The sequence below is a fragment of the Brassica napus genome, chromosome A9 (assembly GCF_020379485.1).
Source record: "Brassica napus cultivar Da-Ae chromosome A9, Da-Ae, whole genome shotgun sequence".
NCBI lineage: Eukaryota > Viridiplantae > Streptophyta > Magnoliopsida > Brassicales > Brassicaceae > Brassica > Brassica napus.
Window position 1 is genome coordinate 37,572,791 of NC_063442.1, and position 16,738 is coordinate 37,589,528.

The 16,738-nt window shown below is 38.6% G+C and overlaps 3 protein-coding genes and 1 non-coding gene across 15 annotated transcripts; 3 read left to right on the top strand and 1 right to left on the bottom strand.

The window, feature by feature from the left end:
- Window positions 1-5,332: 5,332 nt before the first annotated feature.
- Window positions 5,333-11,075, top strand: LOC106368483. 2 transcript variants are annotated; one of them, XM_013808449.3, is made up of 9 exons: window positions 5,337-5,953; window positions 6,048-6,236; window positions 6,313-6,405; window positions 6,482-6,664; window positions 6,753-6,855; window positions 6,938-7,123; window positions 7,311-9,616; window positions 10,036-10,574; window positions 10,668-11,075. In XM_013808449.3, the coding sequence occupies exons 1-9, from the start codon at window positions 5,720-5,722 to the stop codon at window positions 10,675-10,677; spliced, it is 3,843 nt and encodes a 1,280-aa protein (XP_013663903.1). In that variant the 5' UTR covers window positions 5,337-5,719; the 3' UTR covers window positions 10,678-11,075. The 2 variants fall into 2 exon arrangements, with proteins under 2 accessions (XP_022546991.1, XP_013663903.1); XM_022691270.2 differs by lacking the exon at window positions 10,668-11,075 and having other exon boundaries at window positions 5,333-5,953; window positions 7,311-9,678; window positions 10,036-10,256.
- Window positions 11,076-12,056: 981 nt separating this feature from the next.
- Window positions 12,057-15,236, top strand: LOC106368484. 9 transcript variants are annotated; one of them, XM_013808453.3, is made up of 9 exons: window positions 12,057-12,274; window positions 12,887-12,990; window positions 13,293-13,454; window positions 13,572-13,677; window positions 13,772-13,957; window positions 14,055-14,208; window positions 14,287-14,570; window positions 14,677-14,781; window positions 14,977-15,236. In XM_013808453.3, exons 2-9 carry the CDS (start codon window positions 12,976-12,978, stop codon window positions 15,039-15,041), a joined length of 1,077 nt encoding a protein of 358 aa, XP_013663907.1. In that variant the 5' UTR covers window positions 12,057-12,274; window positions 12,887-12,975; the 3' UTR covers window positions 15,042-15,236. The 9 variants fall into 9 exon arrangements, with proteins under 9 accessions (XP_013663907.1, XP_022546995.1, XP_022546992.1 ...); XM_022691274.2 differs by having other exon boundaries at window positions 12,058-12,274; window positions 13,302-13,454; XM_022691271.2 differs by having other exon boundaries at window positions 12,058-12,274; window positions 12,930-12,990.
- A 72-nt stretch (window positions 15,237-15,308) lies between these two features.
- On the bottom strand, window positions 15,309-16,205 carry LOC106363655. Of its 3 annotated transcripts, none has more exons than XR_002654022.2 (3): window positions 15,815-16,194; window positions 15,535-15,726; window positions 15,309-15,450 (listed from the first exon to the last, which is right to left on the bottom strand). XR_002654022.2 is itself a non-coding variant. In XM_022691278.2 (3 exons), exons 1-3 carry the CDS (start codon window positions 15,944-15,946, stop codon window positions 15,333-15,335), a joined length of 360 nt encoding a protein of 119 aa, XP_022546999.1. In that variant the 5' UTR covers window positions 15,947-16,205; the 3' UTR covers window positions 15,309-15,332. The 3 variants fall into 3 exon arrangements, 2 of the variants coding, with proteins under 2 accessions (XP_022546999.1, XP_022547000.1); XM_022691278.2 differs by having other exon boundaries at window positions 15,535-15,644; window positions 15,815-16,205; XM_022691279.2 differs by having other exon boundaries at window positions 15,535-15,641; window positions 15,815-16,204.
- TRNAG-GCC lies at window positions 16,008-16,078 on the top strand. The gene has a single exon. It is a non-coding gene; the product is annotated as a tRNA-Gly (tRNA).
- Window positions 16,206-16,738: the final 533 nt, after the last annotated feature.

Here is a 16,738-nt window from a genome sequence, read left to right on the forward strand (position 1 = left end):
TAAAAATGGGTCGAACAGAGGCGTTTATTAGATTTCGAGATGATGTTACAAAGGTGGAGAAAGTAAAAGCAAGCCGGAGCTCGTGAGAACTTAAACCGGAAAAGTACAAATAGCGGAGAAATGATTGTACGGATGATAAATCCTGATCTCGCCGCTAAGTTTGTGTCGCTAAGTGTCGATGCCTTTCTCCTTTGCTTTCCTCTCCTTTTATACTCTGTTCGATTACCTTAACCTAATCTCCTTTTTCCGATTGGGCCTTGTCGGCCCTTCGGGCCTGATTAGGAGGTGCTCGCTCTGAGCCGCTTAGTCGATTGGTCCCGCTTCGTTTGCTCTCCGCTTCGACTAACAGCATTTCCTGGCTAAGCCGATACCCCGAGAATCGGCTTCCGAGCCGAGGTTGACTCGATCTGCTGGATTGGGCCCTTTGTTCGATGGGCTTTGAGGATGGGTTAAATCCATCCCCAACAATTACCATCATATGAACGTGGAAGAGAGTTGCCTGGTAAAAGGCATAGGAGTCTTCTCTATGGTCAGATTCTCACAGATTATCATGTAGTCATCACAGGTACTAACTAATATAGCAACTTAATATATGGATGATGTTTGTCTGATGATACTGTAACCATAGTTGAGAACGGGACAATAGATGGTCAAGGAAGTATATGGTGGGATTGGTTTAGAAATGGAGAGCTAAACTATACAGGTGAGTTCCTGATGAATCTTAATTAGAATAATAACTTTTACTATTTTAATTTTTTTTGGCGGCAACGTCTCCGCATTTTATTAACTTTTACTATTTTAATTAGGATTAGATTTTCTTAGTTTTTTTAGGTTTTTATATACCACAATTGCTATTGTGAACCCAAACCGCAGCTCACGTGTGAAGAGTCTATCATCAACTGATTTTTTTGGGTATTTCCATGTCCTAGAGTATAGAGGTTGAAGAACGTGTGGACGAGTGTTCTGTGGATGACCTTTTATCGTTTATTAGTGGTAGAGGTACATATCGTATCTTCATATCTCTCCATTATGCAATGTTTTTTTTTCCTGCTCCGAGTTGTTCAATTCCATCTCGATGGCACCACATATTTTGATCATGTATTGAGCCTACTTTGATGGTCTTTTTATAAGACATGTTTCTGGTTGTTCAGCCTGAGTGCCTAGTATGAGATTCCCACTACCTTGTGCTGTAATCTCTTGGGTATACACACCTTTTTCATCTTTGGATTTATGACTTAAACATATACATACTACCATATTGAGTCGTGGATATATATAGCTATAGATGACTGATGGGAGATAGTTCTGTTTGCCTCTGTTTTTGAACATTGAAGGACCAGCTGCAAGACAAAAATAAAGATGCAAACGCTAGCCCAATGGCTGCAACAGTTTTTGATGATCTCCACATTTAGATTTATAAGCAATTAGAGAGAGAGAGAGAGAGAGAGAGAGAGAGAGAGAGAGAGTGGTGTTGCGTTTCTCCTGTATTAATGTTTTTTTCCCCCACAATATGTTTTCTTTTGTTTTCTTCTTCCTTAAATCCTAGATTTTTTTTTAGCAAAAATCCTAGAGTTTACGATGCAGTTTTGCTTTCTTTTTCTTTCTTTTTCTTTCTTTTTTTTTAAGTCAGAATGGCTGAGAAAATCAATTGGTTGATCACTGTTATTTGTTGGTTACTGTTTGTGTGTTCTTAAACTAAATAATAATAATAACTAATAATATGAAGAAGATGATTCCATTTTTCTTTAGTCATCACAAACCTCTCACGAGATGAGGAGAGAAAATAACTCAAAGCAGCTTCACTACACTCCACTGGAGTCATTGCTGAGGAATGAGGATTCTCATCATGTCTACACTTAGGTGAACATAAACTATCTGTGTGCAATGTATTTTTTTCGAAGGAAAAAAGTTTCCTACCTACACGAAGTTTACACTAATATGGTGGAAACCATCCAGTGTATGAGAATGTGTCAACAACTACACGAAGTTTATGTTAATACATGTCACATGTACGAAGTAAATAATAATATGGTGGCAACATCACAATCGAATTTAATTGATTTTAAGCTAAGTTAATGGGGTCAATCCGTAATTTACTAAACTTAATAAACTTAATGATTTATTAATTTTAATAAACTTAATTGATTTTGTTAATAAACTTAATAATTTGTTAAATTTACTTAATAAACTTAATAATTTGTTAAATTTACTTAATAAACTTAATAAATTTATTAAACTTAATATTGTTTTTGGTTAACGAAACCTTGGGCCTATATTGTTTTGGGCCTGACTTGTGTGATTTTTATTGCAGCAAATCGGGTTGATCACCGAGCGGTTCGTGAAAGGTGAGTTTAAGGAGGGCTCGACGCCTCTGTCTCAAGCCGTGTCTCTCAGAGATCAGTTCAGAGTTTTGGTGGTGAAGACGTGTGGGATGTGGAGAACCTGAATCCGAGATGGGAGAGTCTGGAGGAGAGGTTGGAGACCCTTGTCATGGAGTATGAACACTGGAATGATTACAAGAAGACAAAGACTACCCTGGCCAACCTGTGCCTATCCAAGCACTTTGATATCAGGGAGGTGAAGATGATTCATGCGCTGGGAGTGAAGTGTGACATTATCAACAACCCCTGGGCACAGTCTCGACTTTCCACCTTGTATGCCTACTCTCCTTTTATAGGCTACGTACTTTCTCTTGAGTGTGTATCCAGGAACAAGACCATGAAGAAGCACAATCCGTACCGGTTCTACAACGGTCTGTTGGCTGCACAGGGCTTCTCTCAATCTCCAGAAGCTGCAGAGGTGCTGCTCAGAGAGATGGTTCGGCTTCGCTTAGCTCCAACCAAAGTCACGTTTCTTGCTGAAAGCTCTCGGCAAAGGTATAATAGCTTTTAATCAATAATTTAATATCTCTTATTGAAACATGAACATTGACTAACATATTCATATGAGATTTACAAAACTTGCTATTGAATTTATTTCATTATTCGAACTTTATTCTTTTTCAAAGCATATTTCCTTATTAATTTTGAAGTAAATGAGGGTCTATCCGTCTAACCAACTTGGTTTATAATGTTATGATTCATAACATCAATTAATGAATCATGGTCATGAGCAGTGCACTAACTTGTCGTCTTATGTTAATAGTGATAAATAACATTTTTATTTTAAACCAAGGTCATGAAACTGCACAATTATTGTAAAACAGTAATCAAATCATGAGCTATGGGAAGGATACTCCTAACACTCTCCTGTTCTTGTTTGGTATGTTCTTTTGGTTTGATCCAAGTCCATGAATTGAGCTCAAATATAACAATTACAGTTCTTTATATAATCAATGACAATTACCTTTCTATAGAAACCAAAATAATATAACAGAAAACCTCAGACTCATAATTCTATTCATTAATTTTATAAAACATACATCAAGTCTCGCCACGTCAAAGAAAATAAAACTAATTTCATAATCACCTCTCTAGCATGTCTTCACGAACTGTACATCAAGTCTTTCTAAGTATTACTTAATTGATCTTAGTTGTTTTAAGATTGTTAAGGATATATGAACCTCATTAATGAAACCACCAGCAATATCTTCGAATATCTTCTGAATTTGTGATTGCACATAGACTATGTGTGGTTTGAGAATGGTGATTTTGAGGAGGGTTCGACACCTCTGTCTCAGGTGGTGTCTCTCAGAGACAAGTTCAGAGTATTTGTGGTGAAGGTTTATGCCGCTGATGTTGAGAACCTGGAGGAGAGATTGGAGACACTTGTGATGGAGCATGAATCCTTGGAGGAGTACAACGAGCCCAAGTCTATCTACTCCCTCGCCAACATTTACCTGCACTCTCAAACCGTCTTTAATTCCAGACAGGTCGAGATGCTTTATGCCTAGGATTAAAGTGTGGGATTCTCAACAACAAGTGGGCAGAGTCTTGCCTTTCGAGGTTGTATGTCTTCTCTCCCTTTGTGAGCTACTTTCGATCTCCCAGGAACAAGACCAAGAAGAAGAAGATTGATACGCACAGGCTCTACAACGCGCTGTTGTCGGCAAATGGATACTCTGAATCTCCAGAAGCAGCAGAGGTGCTACTCAAAGGAATGGTTGGGTGTGGCTTTGCTCCTACCGACATCACTTTTCGGGTCATGATGAAAGCACTCGGTAATTCTGGGAAGTCAGGTCTAGCTCCAGGATATAAATAGTGGATGACATATATACAATGTCAAAAAAATTTGTAATGTAATCAAAGAGTATAAATAAGGTGAACTACACAAACTTATAAAATCTATAAATATTTTTTTTTTGTAAATGGTTCTAAAAATCATATCAAATCTTTTGAAAGAAACACATAAAATTATAGCATTGTAAAAATAATTTTTTTTATATAATACTATTATCCGACACCTATTTATATTTTAAGATAATCTGAACTGAAATTACCTTTTTTATATTTTTAAAGAATATACCAATAGAAGAAAGACAGGGTTTTGAACTCTTAACATTTTTTGGTAGTTTCTCCATTAAAAAAATGATTCTTGCTTCTTTAACTTCCTCTTTCTCTTACTTTTTTTAGTCAAAGGTAAAAAACCCTTGTAGATTTCTACCACTAATATTGCTCTTAGATCGAAGGTCAATTCGGCTCATATGCGATTAGGTTTATTCCATTTTTGTGTTCTTGAGAAGCCGTGAAAGATAGACAAATCTGATGGTTGCTTAATATAGCAATCGTAACGGTTAGGGCAGAGTCTTTGATTAGATTTGGTGATATTGATGATTCTGTTTGTTATAGTACAATCAATTTCATTGGTCAAAATGGTTTACTAATTTTATTGGACCAGGTGATTTTTTTTATTTAATGTTTTAGATCTAACTGGATCTTAATTTGGTTAATTGTCGGTTTAAGGAAATTTACAGCCTACTTTAAACAATACACCAATTTAAATTATGTTCTATGGGATTTTTTACTTCAAATTTTATATATGTGGAGATATAAATCTGAAATTTTAATCTTGCGAAGAAATAAAATTTGAACTTTTATGTACGGGGATAAATAGAACGAGGTCATTGTTTAGGAGATATGCTATACAAAATAAAAATGTTTGTTGACTCGAGATATTATAAGATGATGTAATCTATGATTTGTTAAAAAAAAAATAAGCCAGATGGAGAGCATTTTTGTAAACTTGAGCATGTTTGAGAATCCTAAGCCAAACAAGCAAGTAAAAATGGGTTTTTACTTTTTATCCATCACCACTATCATGCACGTGAAGAAGATAAAAAGTTAAAAAAAAAAGTAGAACAAATCAATACTCTACTACTATATACTGCAACAACTTCGTCATCATCAACCATTTCAGTCCGCGAGTGAAAGGAAAGCCTTTGATCAATCTCTCGCATTCGCCTCTCCATACTTGCTTGCTAGATTCTCTCTCTCTCTTTCTCGATTCTAATTGATTCACGCTCCTTTTCTATCTTTAGAATAATAGCCTTTCGTCCCTCCCTCCCTCCCTCCCTTCCTAGGGTTTTCTCATTCCTTCTCCTTCAATTCGATTTCGCCTCTGCGATTTCTTAATTCCGCCCTATTTCTCTCGTACACAATCGATTCGATTCTTGGATTCAAAGGTCAATTCGGCTCATAGCGGTTAGATTTGTGGTTGCTTCATAGCAATCGTAACGGTTTTGGGCAGAGAGTCTTTGAACTGTGACGCGGGAGAGATTTGCATGGGTGAGAATGGATCATCGGCGCCGAATGGCTTGTTTCCGAACGGGCTATTGCCGGGGAAGGCTGCGTCTGTGACACGTCCCCTCGATGCGGAGAGATGGGCCAAGGCCGAGGATAGAACCGCTAAGCTCATTGCTTGTATCCAGCCCAATCCTCCTTCAGAAGATCGACGAAACGCGGTTGCTAGATACGTGCGGAGGCTTATCATGGAGTGCTTCCCTCTTCAGGTTGAGGTGGGCCTACTATAATCTTGATACGTGCGTAGGCTTATCATGTATGTATGATACTTGACTTTAAACAACTTATCACTTTCTCATTGCCTGTTAGATCTTTACTTTTGGATCGGTGCCACTGAAGACTTATCTGCCGGATGGAGATATCGATTTAACTGCCTTCAGCACTAACCAAAGCCTGAAGGACTCCTGGGCTAATCTGGTTCGTGATATGCTTGAGAAGGAAGAGAGGAATGAGAATGCTGAGTTCCGTGTTAAAGAAGTCCAGTATATTCAGGCTGAAGTAATGATCCTCTAATGATTCATTGATTTGGCATACTCCACTGTGTATTAAGCTTTTGTTGGTACAAATGTTTCAGGTAAAGTTGATTAAGTGTCTGGTGGAGAACATTGTTGTGGATATTTCTTTCAATCAGATTGGAGGTTTGTGTACACTATGCTTCCTTGAGGAGGTTAGCTTCCAACCGTATAGAACATTCCACTTGCTTTCTCTTTCATTATGTAACTTTATGCTGTTATGTAATGCAGGCTGATCTCTTTATAAACCAGAACCATTTGTTCAAGCGTAGTATCATATTGATCAAAGCCTGGTGTTATTACGAGAGCCGTATATTGGGGGCTCACCATGGGCTTATTTCAACATATGCCCTCGAAACCTTGGTTCTTTACATCTTTCACGTTTTCGACAACTCGTTTTCTGGACCCCTCGAGGTAAGTGTGACATTACGAAACTTGTCTTTGTTCTGTCAAGAATGGTTCTTTCAAATCGTTTTGACTGGATTGCTTGTTGCATTTGTAGGTTCTCTATCGTTTTCTTGAGTTCTTTAGTAAGTTTGACTGGCAGAATTTTTGTATTAGCCTCTGGGGTCCTGTTCCAGTTAGTTCACTACCAGATGTAACAGGTATTTGTTCATCTCAACTTTGCTTTAATTGTGCATCGTACTGTATTTAATACTTACTGTCTTGCTGTGCAATGCTTCACAGCGGAACCTCCTCGAAAAGATGTTGGAGAGTTACGAAAGAGCGAAGCGTTTCTTAAAGAGTTTAGTAGAGCTTATGCAGTTAACCCTGTTGCTCAAGAGACACAGGGGCATCCTTTTGTTGCCAAACACTTCAATGTTATAGACCCTTTGCGTGAGAACAACAACCTTGGACGCAGTGTCAGTAAAGGTGCTCTCCTGTTTCAGATTTTTTGGTACAATACGTACTGTTATAGTTGAACGCTAATACCTATCTTCCCTTGGTAGCTTATTGAAGGTGTTCTTTTCTTTATACAATATGAAGCTAGAAGATGCCCAAACACGTTGATTTGCTTACGTGTTTGGATTTTGTGTTTGTTTTACAATTGTTGTGGCAGGTAACTTCTTTAGGATACGAAGTGCATTTACTCTTGGTGCCAAGAAGTTGGCTAGGTTACTTGAATGCCCTAAGGAGAATTTGATCCATGAGGTTAACCAATTTTTTATGAATACATGGGAAAGACATGGCAGTGGTCGTCGTCCTGATGCTCCTGGAAATGATCTATGGTTATCAAGACTGGGAGATCCTGAGCCTTGTCTTCAAGCTGACAATGTTAGTAATTCTTCAAGCAGCAACAGAAACCAAAATTCCGCCCCTCGCAGTGTGCCCTCTCGACAGAACAACGGTGGAACTGAAGTTATATCGAAAGCAACATATCATGCCCAAAAAAACAGTGGCAACTCTTACCAACTTGCTCAGGAAGGTCGTTCTAATCAAAATGCTTCAAATGGTAAACTTCAGCAAACTGTTAAGCCAGAAATCATGGTAAATAATTTTCATGGAAGGCATCTCTTTGCCAGGACGCGGTCTAGCCCTGAGCTTACTGAGACATATGGTGAAGCTCTTTTGCCATCAAGGCGTAGTAGAGCCCCAGAAGCTGGAAAACGCCAAACTAATTCCACGAGGGTTGATAGTATCAGGGAAAAAGGTCTAGAGTCTGAGAGTTTGTCAAGCAGTATCAGAAATGAGGCCGACTCATCGTCAGTTAGGCATACACCATCCCCTCGAAGTCCTGATAGTACTGTTGACATGAGTAGTGCAGTGAACAGTTATTGTGATGATTTAGGCTCAGTTTCCGTGAATGAAGGTTTATCGGCCGCAGGGGAATATGGTATGCAACAGGAAGAGCAAGATCTTGTCAACTCGATGGCATATGTTGCAGGGCAAGGTTTCAATGGACACTTCCCTTTTCCTTTTAATTTTTCTACGGGCCCCCACTTACCGTTTCCAGTTACACCTGCCATCTTAGCTTCAATGGGATATGGTCAAAGGAATGTGCCTGGTATTATTCCTTCTAACCTTCCTTTCATGGAGACACCTTGGAGTGCCAATATGCAATTCCCGCAAAACTTTGTGTCTCCACCATTTACCCATTATTTTCCGAGTGGATCCCATCCAATGTCAGAAAAGCTGAGCAAAGCTGGTAATGAAGAGATGGGGTCTCCAGAAGTGAACGTCGAAGAGTCTGACCATGATCACTGGTACGAGCAAGAAAGGGGAACTCCTAGTTTTAGACTTGAAAATGGAATGCATCAGGCAAATGATAAACATCATTCATCTTCTGCAGAGCACAGTTTCGTACCCTCAAGTCGTAAAATACGGTCAACAAGGGGAGATGATTTAGAAAATTCCCACTCTCCAGTCAGAGGCAGTCAGATTCAGAGTGAGGAGAGAAATCCAGGCTCTAGATCTGTTTCTTGTGCTAGTTCCGTTAGAAGCAGGACTTCATCTGAAAGCTCTTGGGATGGATCAACTACAAAGAGCTCAAAGCCAGCTAGGGATAAACGGAATAGGAAAGCAGTTTCTGGAGCTGCATCTGCACTGTATGGAAAAGGCAAGAGCGTTCCTGGACACTCAGTCCAGGTTGAAGGTGATAACAGAGAGTGGATTCCTGTATCAAGCAAAGAAATAACCGAAAGGGATCTGGGCCCTTGTCCTACTGTCGCGTCATTTCAACTACAAAGGAATCACGTTCATGGTCATGAACTAGCTAAGACAAGTGGATCAGAGTCCACAGTGTCTCTTGCTCCATTCATCCTTGGCCATGGCATGCAACGAAAAGAGGCTGATGGTTCTGGATATACTTTTGTTCCCACTGGGCCACCTGTTCCATTCTTTGCAATGCTTCCAATGCACAACTATCAAGCTGGTGGTAATGCGACATCAGATACGTTGGCGAGCCACCTCAGTGTGGATGAGGTAGTAGAGAATCATGACCCCTGTAAAAGTTTTGACTCGTTCAGGGGACTTGATCTGTCTGAGATAAATGTGTCTTCGCACTCCACCGGAGTTGGCTCGTATGTAGAACCAAGGGAGCACAAAAATGATATTCTCAATGGAGATATTATGAGTCATTGGCAAAATTTGCAGTATGGCCGCTCTTGCCAGAGTTTTCAACATCCGCCGGTGTTGTACCCTCCTTCTGTTTTAGTGCCGCCTGCTTATCTCCAGGGGCGTTTACCATGGGATGGTCCTGGAAGATCTCTTGCTTACACCAATGCAGTCAATCAGCTCATGATGACCTACGGACCCCGTCTTGTACCCGTTGCTCCTGTTTCGACCAGGCCACCTAACATTTATCCTCGTTATGCTAATGAAACTCCCAGATATCGAAGTGGGACGGGGACATATTTTCCAAATCCTGTAAGAACTGAATCCCTTCCTTGAGCTTCCATTATATTGCGTGCATGCTTTCGTCCATCAAGGTACAAACTTCATTTTGTTGTCTGGCCTAAGGCACGAAGAGGAACTTTTGCGTTATTTTATAATCCATTAAATGTTTGACAGTCTTATGGCCTATGGGTCTTGAATGAATTCACAGCATGTTCTGTTTGCGTACCTTAGTTGCCTTCAAGTCTGCTACTTCGAGAGGTTTAGGCATGTTTCAGGCTTTGCTTGTGGATCTTGTTCGTTCTATCTGTAACCGCCCCTGCTTGTTATATGCTATGCTTATTTTGCTGAAGCATTGCTATCTCCTCCTTTACTGATGGTATATAGCATTCATGACGGTTTTGGTTTGTCACACTTCTCTGAACTTTTTTTTTTTGAATTTGTTGCTGAAGATTTCCCCTAGGGAGCAGCGGCCTGCATCTGGCATGAGGCGAGGGAATTATGGACATGACAGAAACGACCATCACAGCGACAGAGAAGGCAACTGGAATGCTGGTACAAAGGCACGAGGTTCTGGACGTAGTAGCCACAACAATCGTAACCAAGTTGATAATAAGCCAAGGCAAGATCGATCTGATAGGCAATGGGGGTCATCGTATAGGCATGAATCATCCTCGTATTCTTCTCACCATTCTCAAAACGGTTCTATCCGCTCAAATAATTCGCAAGATGCTCCCGGGAATGTTGTTTATAGCGTATACCGACTGCCACCGGGCATGACGCAGAACAGTGTCACGTCTCCAGAGGGACAACACAACCCTCCATCTGCCATGATGTTTTATCCATATGATCATAACTCTGTGGACGAAGCGCCATATCTTAATGACGGAAACCATTCAGCTGGTGGTGGTGGGGGATTTGAAGATCAGCCAAGGTATCGTGGTTCTCATATGTCTTCACCTGATGATCCTTCCTCGCCTCGTTTCCCCAGGTAAATTTGATATTTTAGACTTCCAATTGCAGACAAATGTTAGTTTTCAGAGCGAAAAGTCTTCTTGATCAGTTTTTTTTGCTCACCCAACAGGGGAAAATAACATCAATGGGGCTGGAATAAACACAAGAACTTGGAAGAAACAGTGTGATCACATCACTAGGGATCTTTGGAAATCAAAAGAAGGCAAAGAGCTGTGAAGCCGTGAAAAGAAGAGTAAAGACAGGAACTGATCTACCTCAGACCAATCTGGAATTGGTTCAAGCAACAAAGAGAGAAGCCAAGTAAAGACGGATGGGTAAGCATCACTCAGCGAGCCAACCTAGTTTAAAAAGACGCAGCAAGCTGGCTTTTCACTCTTCCAATAGAAAATGTAGCCTTTGTGCCCACATAGATGAACTATTAGAATTCAGGGCTTATCGTTAATCATGTTTCTATAAAACATTCAAGAAATAATGTGTCTACTTTCTTTTAGAAAAAAAAAATCGTATTATAACTGAACTTGTAGTTTTTGATTTGATTATTAACCATTATCATGGCAGAAAATGTGGAATAAGAGATAATGGTTTGATTTGATTTAGGAAAAGTGATGAGATCTTATTTGGGGCTTAGCGAATAGTCTCATAACAATTTCTCAATATTGAATTTATTTAAAAAAAAACGTTCGAAGTGCGACCGCTCGTTATGAGGAGTAGAATGTTGATTTTATCATGGTATAATGTTAAGAAGAAAAGTGGTCCTGATCAAAATATTGAAAGATGCCATTCCGAGAGGGTTACAGAGAGCAGGTTATGCCATACCTTTGTCGTCGTAACACAACAACAATCAACAACTTGACCATCTAGGTGTATATCTTGTGGAAGTGTTTTGGACTTTAGAGTTGGCCTAACAAAAAAAATCCAAAAGTGTTAGATTTATACCGTAGACGGTAGATTTGAGTTTTGTCTACATAATGAAATGTTGGTGTCAAATCACATTGGGGAAGATTCAATTAGTGTTAAGTATGAGAAGTTTTTCATTTGATTAAAAGGACGGTGGAAAAGGAGTAACTCTGCTAGTACTAGCAATCAGGAGATTTTGTTTGGTGCCTAGTGAGTGACATAACAATTTCTCATTAACTTAATTCATTTTCAGAATAAAAAGAGGTTCGAAATCGGACCACTCATTGTGATAAGTAGAATTTTATATTGATATCGAAGTAAAAATATCATTAGAAGAAAAGTGGTACCACAAATAATGTTATTCCACAGAGCAGGTGATGCCATGCTTTTATAGTAGTCACTCGTCAGACTGACACAACATTTTACTTCGGTTGGTAAATTTTAAGCTAAAGCCGAACTTTATTCTCACTGTCAGAATTTCACCGTCTCTCTTTAAAGTTACTGTAGGATATATATATATATATAATTTTTTTTTTTTAGTTTCCTTGTCCAGTAAAGTAGTCAACTGTATGTATATACATACTATTTGTTTTTTCATTTTACATTTACTGACTTTACTGCATATTGCTCTACAAATTTTCAGAAACCTTTTGTTGTTGTCTCTCGCTGTCTCACTCTCAAGTGGTATTCTAGTTCACAAATTATGGTTCGCTGTTTCAGTGCTCTTACGAATTGTTGAGAGACTCGTTTAGGATTTAATCAATTCGTCGACTTGACTACTTTGTTTTCAAGAGTAAGATTTAAGGGTTCGAGGTGAAGGTGAGATTCGCTGCTGAGATCTTTTTGCTTTTAAAAAAGAAATTCAATAATTTATTGGTAATTCATTAAGCTCATGCTCCTGTTTTCTAGTTCCACAGATGGCAAACGTTTCTAAATTTTTTTAATCTAAGGTTCACATAATTCACGTATCTGAATTCCATAAACCATAATGGATATAATCTGAATAGATTATCATATTTGTTTTACAAGTTGTTGAGTTTATTGCTTGTTATCTGGTGTTGTTGATGATGTCAATGTGAAACAAAACAACATAGAGTGGGGATGAACTTTTTTTCTTTTGTTTGTGTGGAACTTTATGAAATAGTTTTTAATTATTATATTAGATAGATTCTGTAGTGTGCTTACTTGGGATCTGGAACCCTATTATACAATGTTTGAGGGATTCACCTTCCATGTAACAATTCACTGTGGGAAACACTTTATATTCACTGTTGTTAAGCATATGCTAAATTGTATTTGCTTCGACTGTTAGCTTATATATTCGCAAACTGTTAGGTATTAGTGTGCAAAGGAACTATGGCCTACGCCTAATTGTTTATTTTGCCTTGTTGTTCTTTAGTTTTTAAAAATTATAAACAAAAACTGATCAAGGTGTTGAGCTCTATTGACTGCGTTGTTGTAAATGCTGCCTCAGACAAGAGTTCTGGTTGAATGATGCTTGCACTTTATATTCACCAGTAATGAAGAACGGACAGGTAGGTAAAATGTTTATCTAAGATACAACTCGTCTACAATTTATTAGCTTTGTTTTTACTGTATTTTAGTGTTCTTTGAAACTCAGTAACTTGTGCTACTATTCACTTAAGAAATTGATTGATGGATTAGATCAGTATATTGGACAATAATTAATTTTGGACAATGGTCAGTATATGAAGTTGGCAATGATTAATTTTGTTTGCCAGTGGTTTAAGACTCCAAGCCTCTGTCTCAGTATTTGTAGACTTTTTCGTTACCAAATAAGTTCAATATTTTGGAATAAATATTATCTCAATTACAGTGCGCACAGGAACTAGTACAATCTTCCACTCAAGCTTCACATGAGTACCAAGACGAACATAAAATTAACCAATCAGTAGATGCTCCTCCTATACAAGATGCTGTTTCTGTATCTGCTTCATGCAATGACAGTAGGAAAGTTTCAAGACAAGATATTGAACTTGTAAGAAAAAATATTTGCACTCCTCCTTGTTATTTCAACTACAAAAAAAAGGCTTTACCTCTTTCTGTTTCTCTGCTTATGTGTATGTATGTGTGTAACATCTGATGATATATGTAGGTCCAGAATTTGATAGAAAGATGTCTTCAGTTGTACATGAACAGAGACGAGGTCATGAAGATCCTCTTGGATCGAGCAAGGATAGAACCTGGATTTACAAGCTTGGGTGAGCATTTGAAGTCTCTTCATTTGATGTATGCAGTAGTTAATCGCATTATTATCAGCGATGAAACATCAATGAGAAGTCCATTGTTGATCAGTTTGGCAGAAACTGGAAGAAGAAAACGCAGACTTCTTCAGGGCTTATTACATCAGGTTGAAACTGAAGAAGCAAATAATATTGTTCAATCATTTGCTTGAGCACCAGTACCACCTCATGAAGTATCCTCTACCTCAAAAGTTTCCTCTGGCACCGATGCCAAACGGAATGCATCACATGGCACCTGGTAATAAGTCTAAAACCCTATGTTTAGCTGAACAATTACAAGTAAAAAGTTTTTGGTTTCACTATTACTTTAACACAGTTGTTGTTACGCAGTACAGTAGTTACCATGCCAATGGGGTATCCAGTACTACAACACCCTCAAATGCATGTTCCAGGCCATCCTCATATTGATGCAATGGGAGTGTCAAGCTACCATGTTGTTAATGGAGTCCCTGCTAATTTCCAGCCACGGAAGATGAACTCAACGAATGAGTAAGAACCAACAATCTCAATCCTTTATCCAGTTATAATGTCTTAAACATAAAAAAAAATATATCTGTTATTTTTTAGTATGGTGATTGATACAACCCTGGATGATGCAACTCCTCAAGTGATTCCACCAAACAGTGGTGGGATGTCAGTGAGTCCAGCTTCTGTGGCATCAAGTGGACACTTTCCGTTTGATGCTTCAGATATGGTAATGGATGCTTCAGTGCTTGATTCCGCGTTCACCTCTGAGGTTGGAGTAGGAGAAGGAGGAGCTGGGAATGCCAGAGATTCACTCAGGTCATTTGATCAGATTCCCTGGAACTTTAGCCTTTCTGATCTCACTGCAGACCTGTCAAACTTGGGAGGTAAGTTTCACTTGTACATTCTCTTTTTTATACTTTTGGGAGGTAAAGTTTCAGTTGTACATCATTTTTTGTTATGTTTATAACAAGAGCTGGTTGGTGGATAAAGATGTGTATGTTGCAGAGTTAGGAGGCTTAGGAAACTATCCAGGCTCTCCTTTTCTTCCATCTGATTCAGAGATTTTGCTTGATTCTCCTGACCGTGAGGACATAGGTGAACTACTACTACTAACTGGTCTCTTGAAACATTTCAGTAGAAAACCAAACCGGAACTGAAACAGAGTCAAACTGAACTAGTTTCTGTTCTTGTTTGGTTATATATATATAGTGTTATGATCATCATCTATTTTATTGTAATTACTCATCTAACTTTTTCTTCATTTCTTGTTTTGCTTTGCATATCAAATAGAGGAGTTTTTCGTGGACTCGGTGCCTGGACCTCCTTGTTCTAATTCAGACGAAGAGAAGCTTTGAATTGAGATGGAGACGGCCTTATATAATAAAAGTCTTCTTCAGAGAACCACCAAGCATTGTTTTTTTTATAATTTAAATAACACATATAACTATTATTGTTATTATAAACTAAAGTATTTATGAATAAGAGGGTTAGAATGAACCTAAAATAGGATGTACAACAAGTTATCAGCAGCATCAGAGTTTTCTTTATTATTCGATGTTTACAATAACACATGCTTTACACTAAGTCACTGCTTTCATTTCGCATCTCCTCACGAGTTTCTTGAGTTTTTAGTACCTAGCGGGTTATTATAGCCAGGACCTCCTCGCTTGGCGTACAAGGAACCAGCTGCTGATACATGACAAGGCAAAGAGACGGTTGAAGCTTTGCGTTACTGAATAGGTATCCACTTTGTCATTTTCGATTCTGCCAAAACAAAAGATAGATAGATATACATGAGATTTTACAAGGAAATGACAGAGATGATGGTAACGAGAGTGTGGACTTTACTTGAATGGGGGAGTCTGAAGCATTTCTCTAGTGGAATGTTGTTCTCTTGATCCTTTTGAGTTTGCGAAGAACACTGTTAGTTCCGTGGATTGAAGAGAATTGCATTGCTGCTGGATGTAACAATTACATTCGTTATTTTAACAACACAAGTCGTTATGACAAGCAGGCATCTACACGCGAGTCTGTCTGAATCTGGAATAAAGTCTAAAATTTTCATTTTTTTAAATAACAAAACGTTGTTTTGTGAGAGAGAGAGAAGAAGAAGAAGAAGAAGGCTAACCGGAGTGAGGGAATCAGTTAGGAACTCGGCGGCGTAGGAATCAACGCCGACGATGGTAAGTGAGTGGTGACATTTCTGGCAGACCCATTTAGGAAAGGCTCTAGCTTTATCTTGATTCCCCTCTTTCCTCATCTGCAGTGATGAAAGAAAGCTGGGTTACAAAATAAGTTTTCATTTCCTTTGTTAACAACAAGCACCAGTGGTCTAGTGGTAGAATAGTACCCTGCCACGGTACAGACCCGGGTTCGATTCCCGGCTGGTGCAATTATTTTGCCTTGCAACTTTTTTGATAGTTTATTGGGCTTTACTGTAGAACTTTTGAAGCCCAACAACATCAGCAGTCCTGATAGATTCTCTGGTCCAAGACTTGAGGTGGAAGTAATACAAGGCCACAAGGGTTTCAATGTGAAATACATAAGAGAATGATTTCAAGAGGAACATCAGAGTTGGGACAGTTCCAATAAGATTGTAGTCCCCAGCTTCCATCTTTTTTTTAGTTACTGCAGAGTCTAATACATTAACATCAATTCCTTGAGTTAATAAACGCCCTCTACCATCACAGCTAGTACTGAAGTCACAGACAGGGAAACAACGAACAAGCTGTAAAATAAGATAAAAACAATATATGATTGCAGCATCCATTCTATCTATGGTTCCTTCCCTTGGAACTTTCAGCTGACCACTCAAACTCTCAGCAATTACAGGGTCTAAAACCAGAGGATATGATCAGAAAATGAAGTACACTTCAAAGACAAACATCTAAACAGTAATCAATATATTCTATAGATTGAGAGAGTTTGCCACAATGGCTTGACGGTAATATGACTTTTTCTCCTATATAAATAAATCAGTTTATAATATAATGTGTAGAATATATTTTCAATCATATAAATTAGTTATTTTCAAACACCAATGCCTAATACA

Excerpts from the sequence above, each read along its gene's own strand:
- LOC106368483 (XM_013808449.3), top strand. The coding sequence starts at position 5,720 with ATGGGTGAGAATGGATCATCGGCGCCGAATGGCTTGTTTCCGAACGGG. Across the intron at positions 6,406-6,481 it reads CACTATGCTTCCTTGAGGAG|GCTGATCTCTTTATAAACCA; the intron begins GTTAGCTTCCAA and ends TATGTAATGCAG. Across the intron at positions 6,856-6,937 it reads TTCACTACCAGATGTAACAG|CGGAACCTCCTCGAAAAGAT; the intron begins GTATTTGTTCAT and ends AATGCTTCACAG.
- LOC106368484 (XM_013808453.3), top strand. Across the intron at positions 13,455-13,571 it reads CAAGACAAGATATTGAACTT|GTCCAGAATTTGATAGAAAG; the intron begins GTAAGAAAAAAT and ends TGATATATGTAG. Across the intron at positions 13,958-14,054 it reads AATGCATCACATGGCACCTG|TAGTTACCATGCCAATGGGG; the intron begins GTAATAAGTCTA and ends TACGCAGTACAG.
- LOC106363655 (XM_022691278.2), bottom strand. The coding sequence starts at position 15,946 with ATGAGGAAAGAGGGGAATCAAGATAAAGCTAGAGCCTTTCCTAAATGG. Across the intron at positions 15,645-15,814 it reads TAACTGATTCCCTCACTCCG|CAGCAATGCAATTCTCTTCA; the intron begins GTTAGCCTTCTT and ends TGTTACATCCAG. Across the intron at positions 15,451-15,534 it reads CTTCAGACTCCCCCATTCAA|AATCGAAAATGACAAAGTGG; the intron begins GTAAAGTCCACA and ends TTGTTTTGGCAG.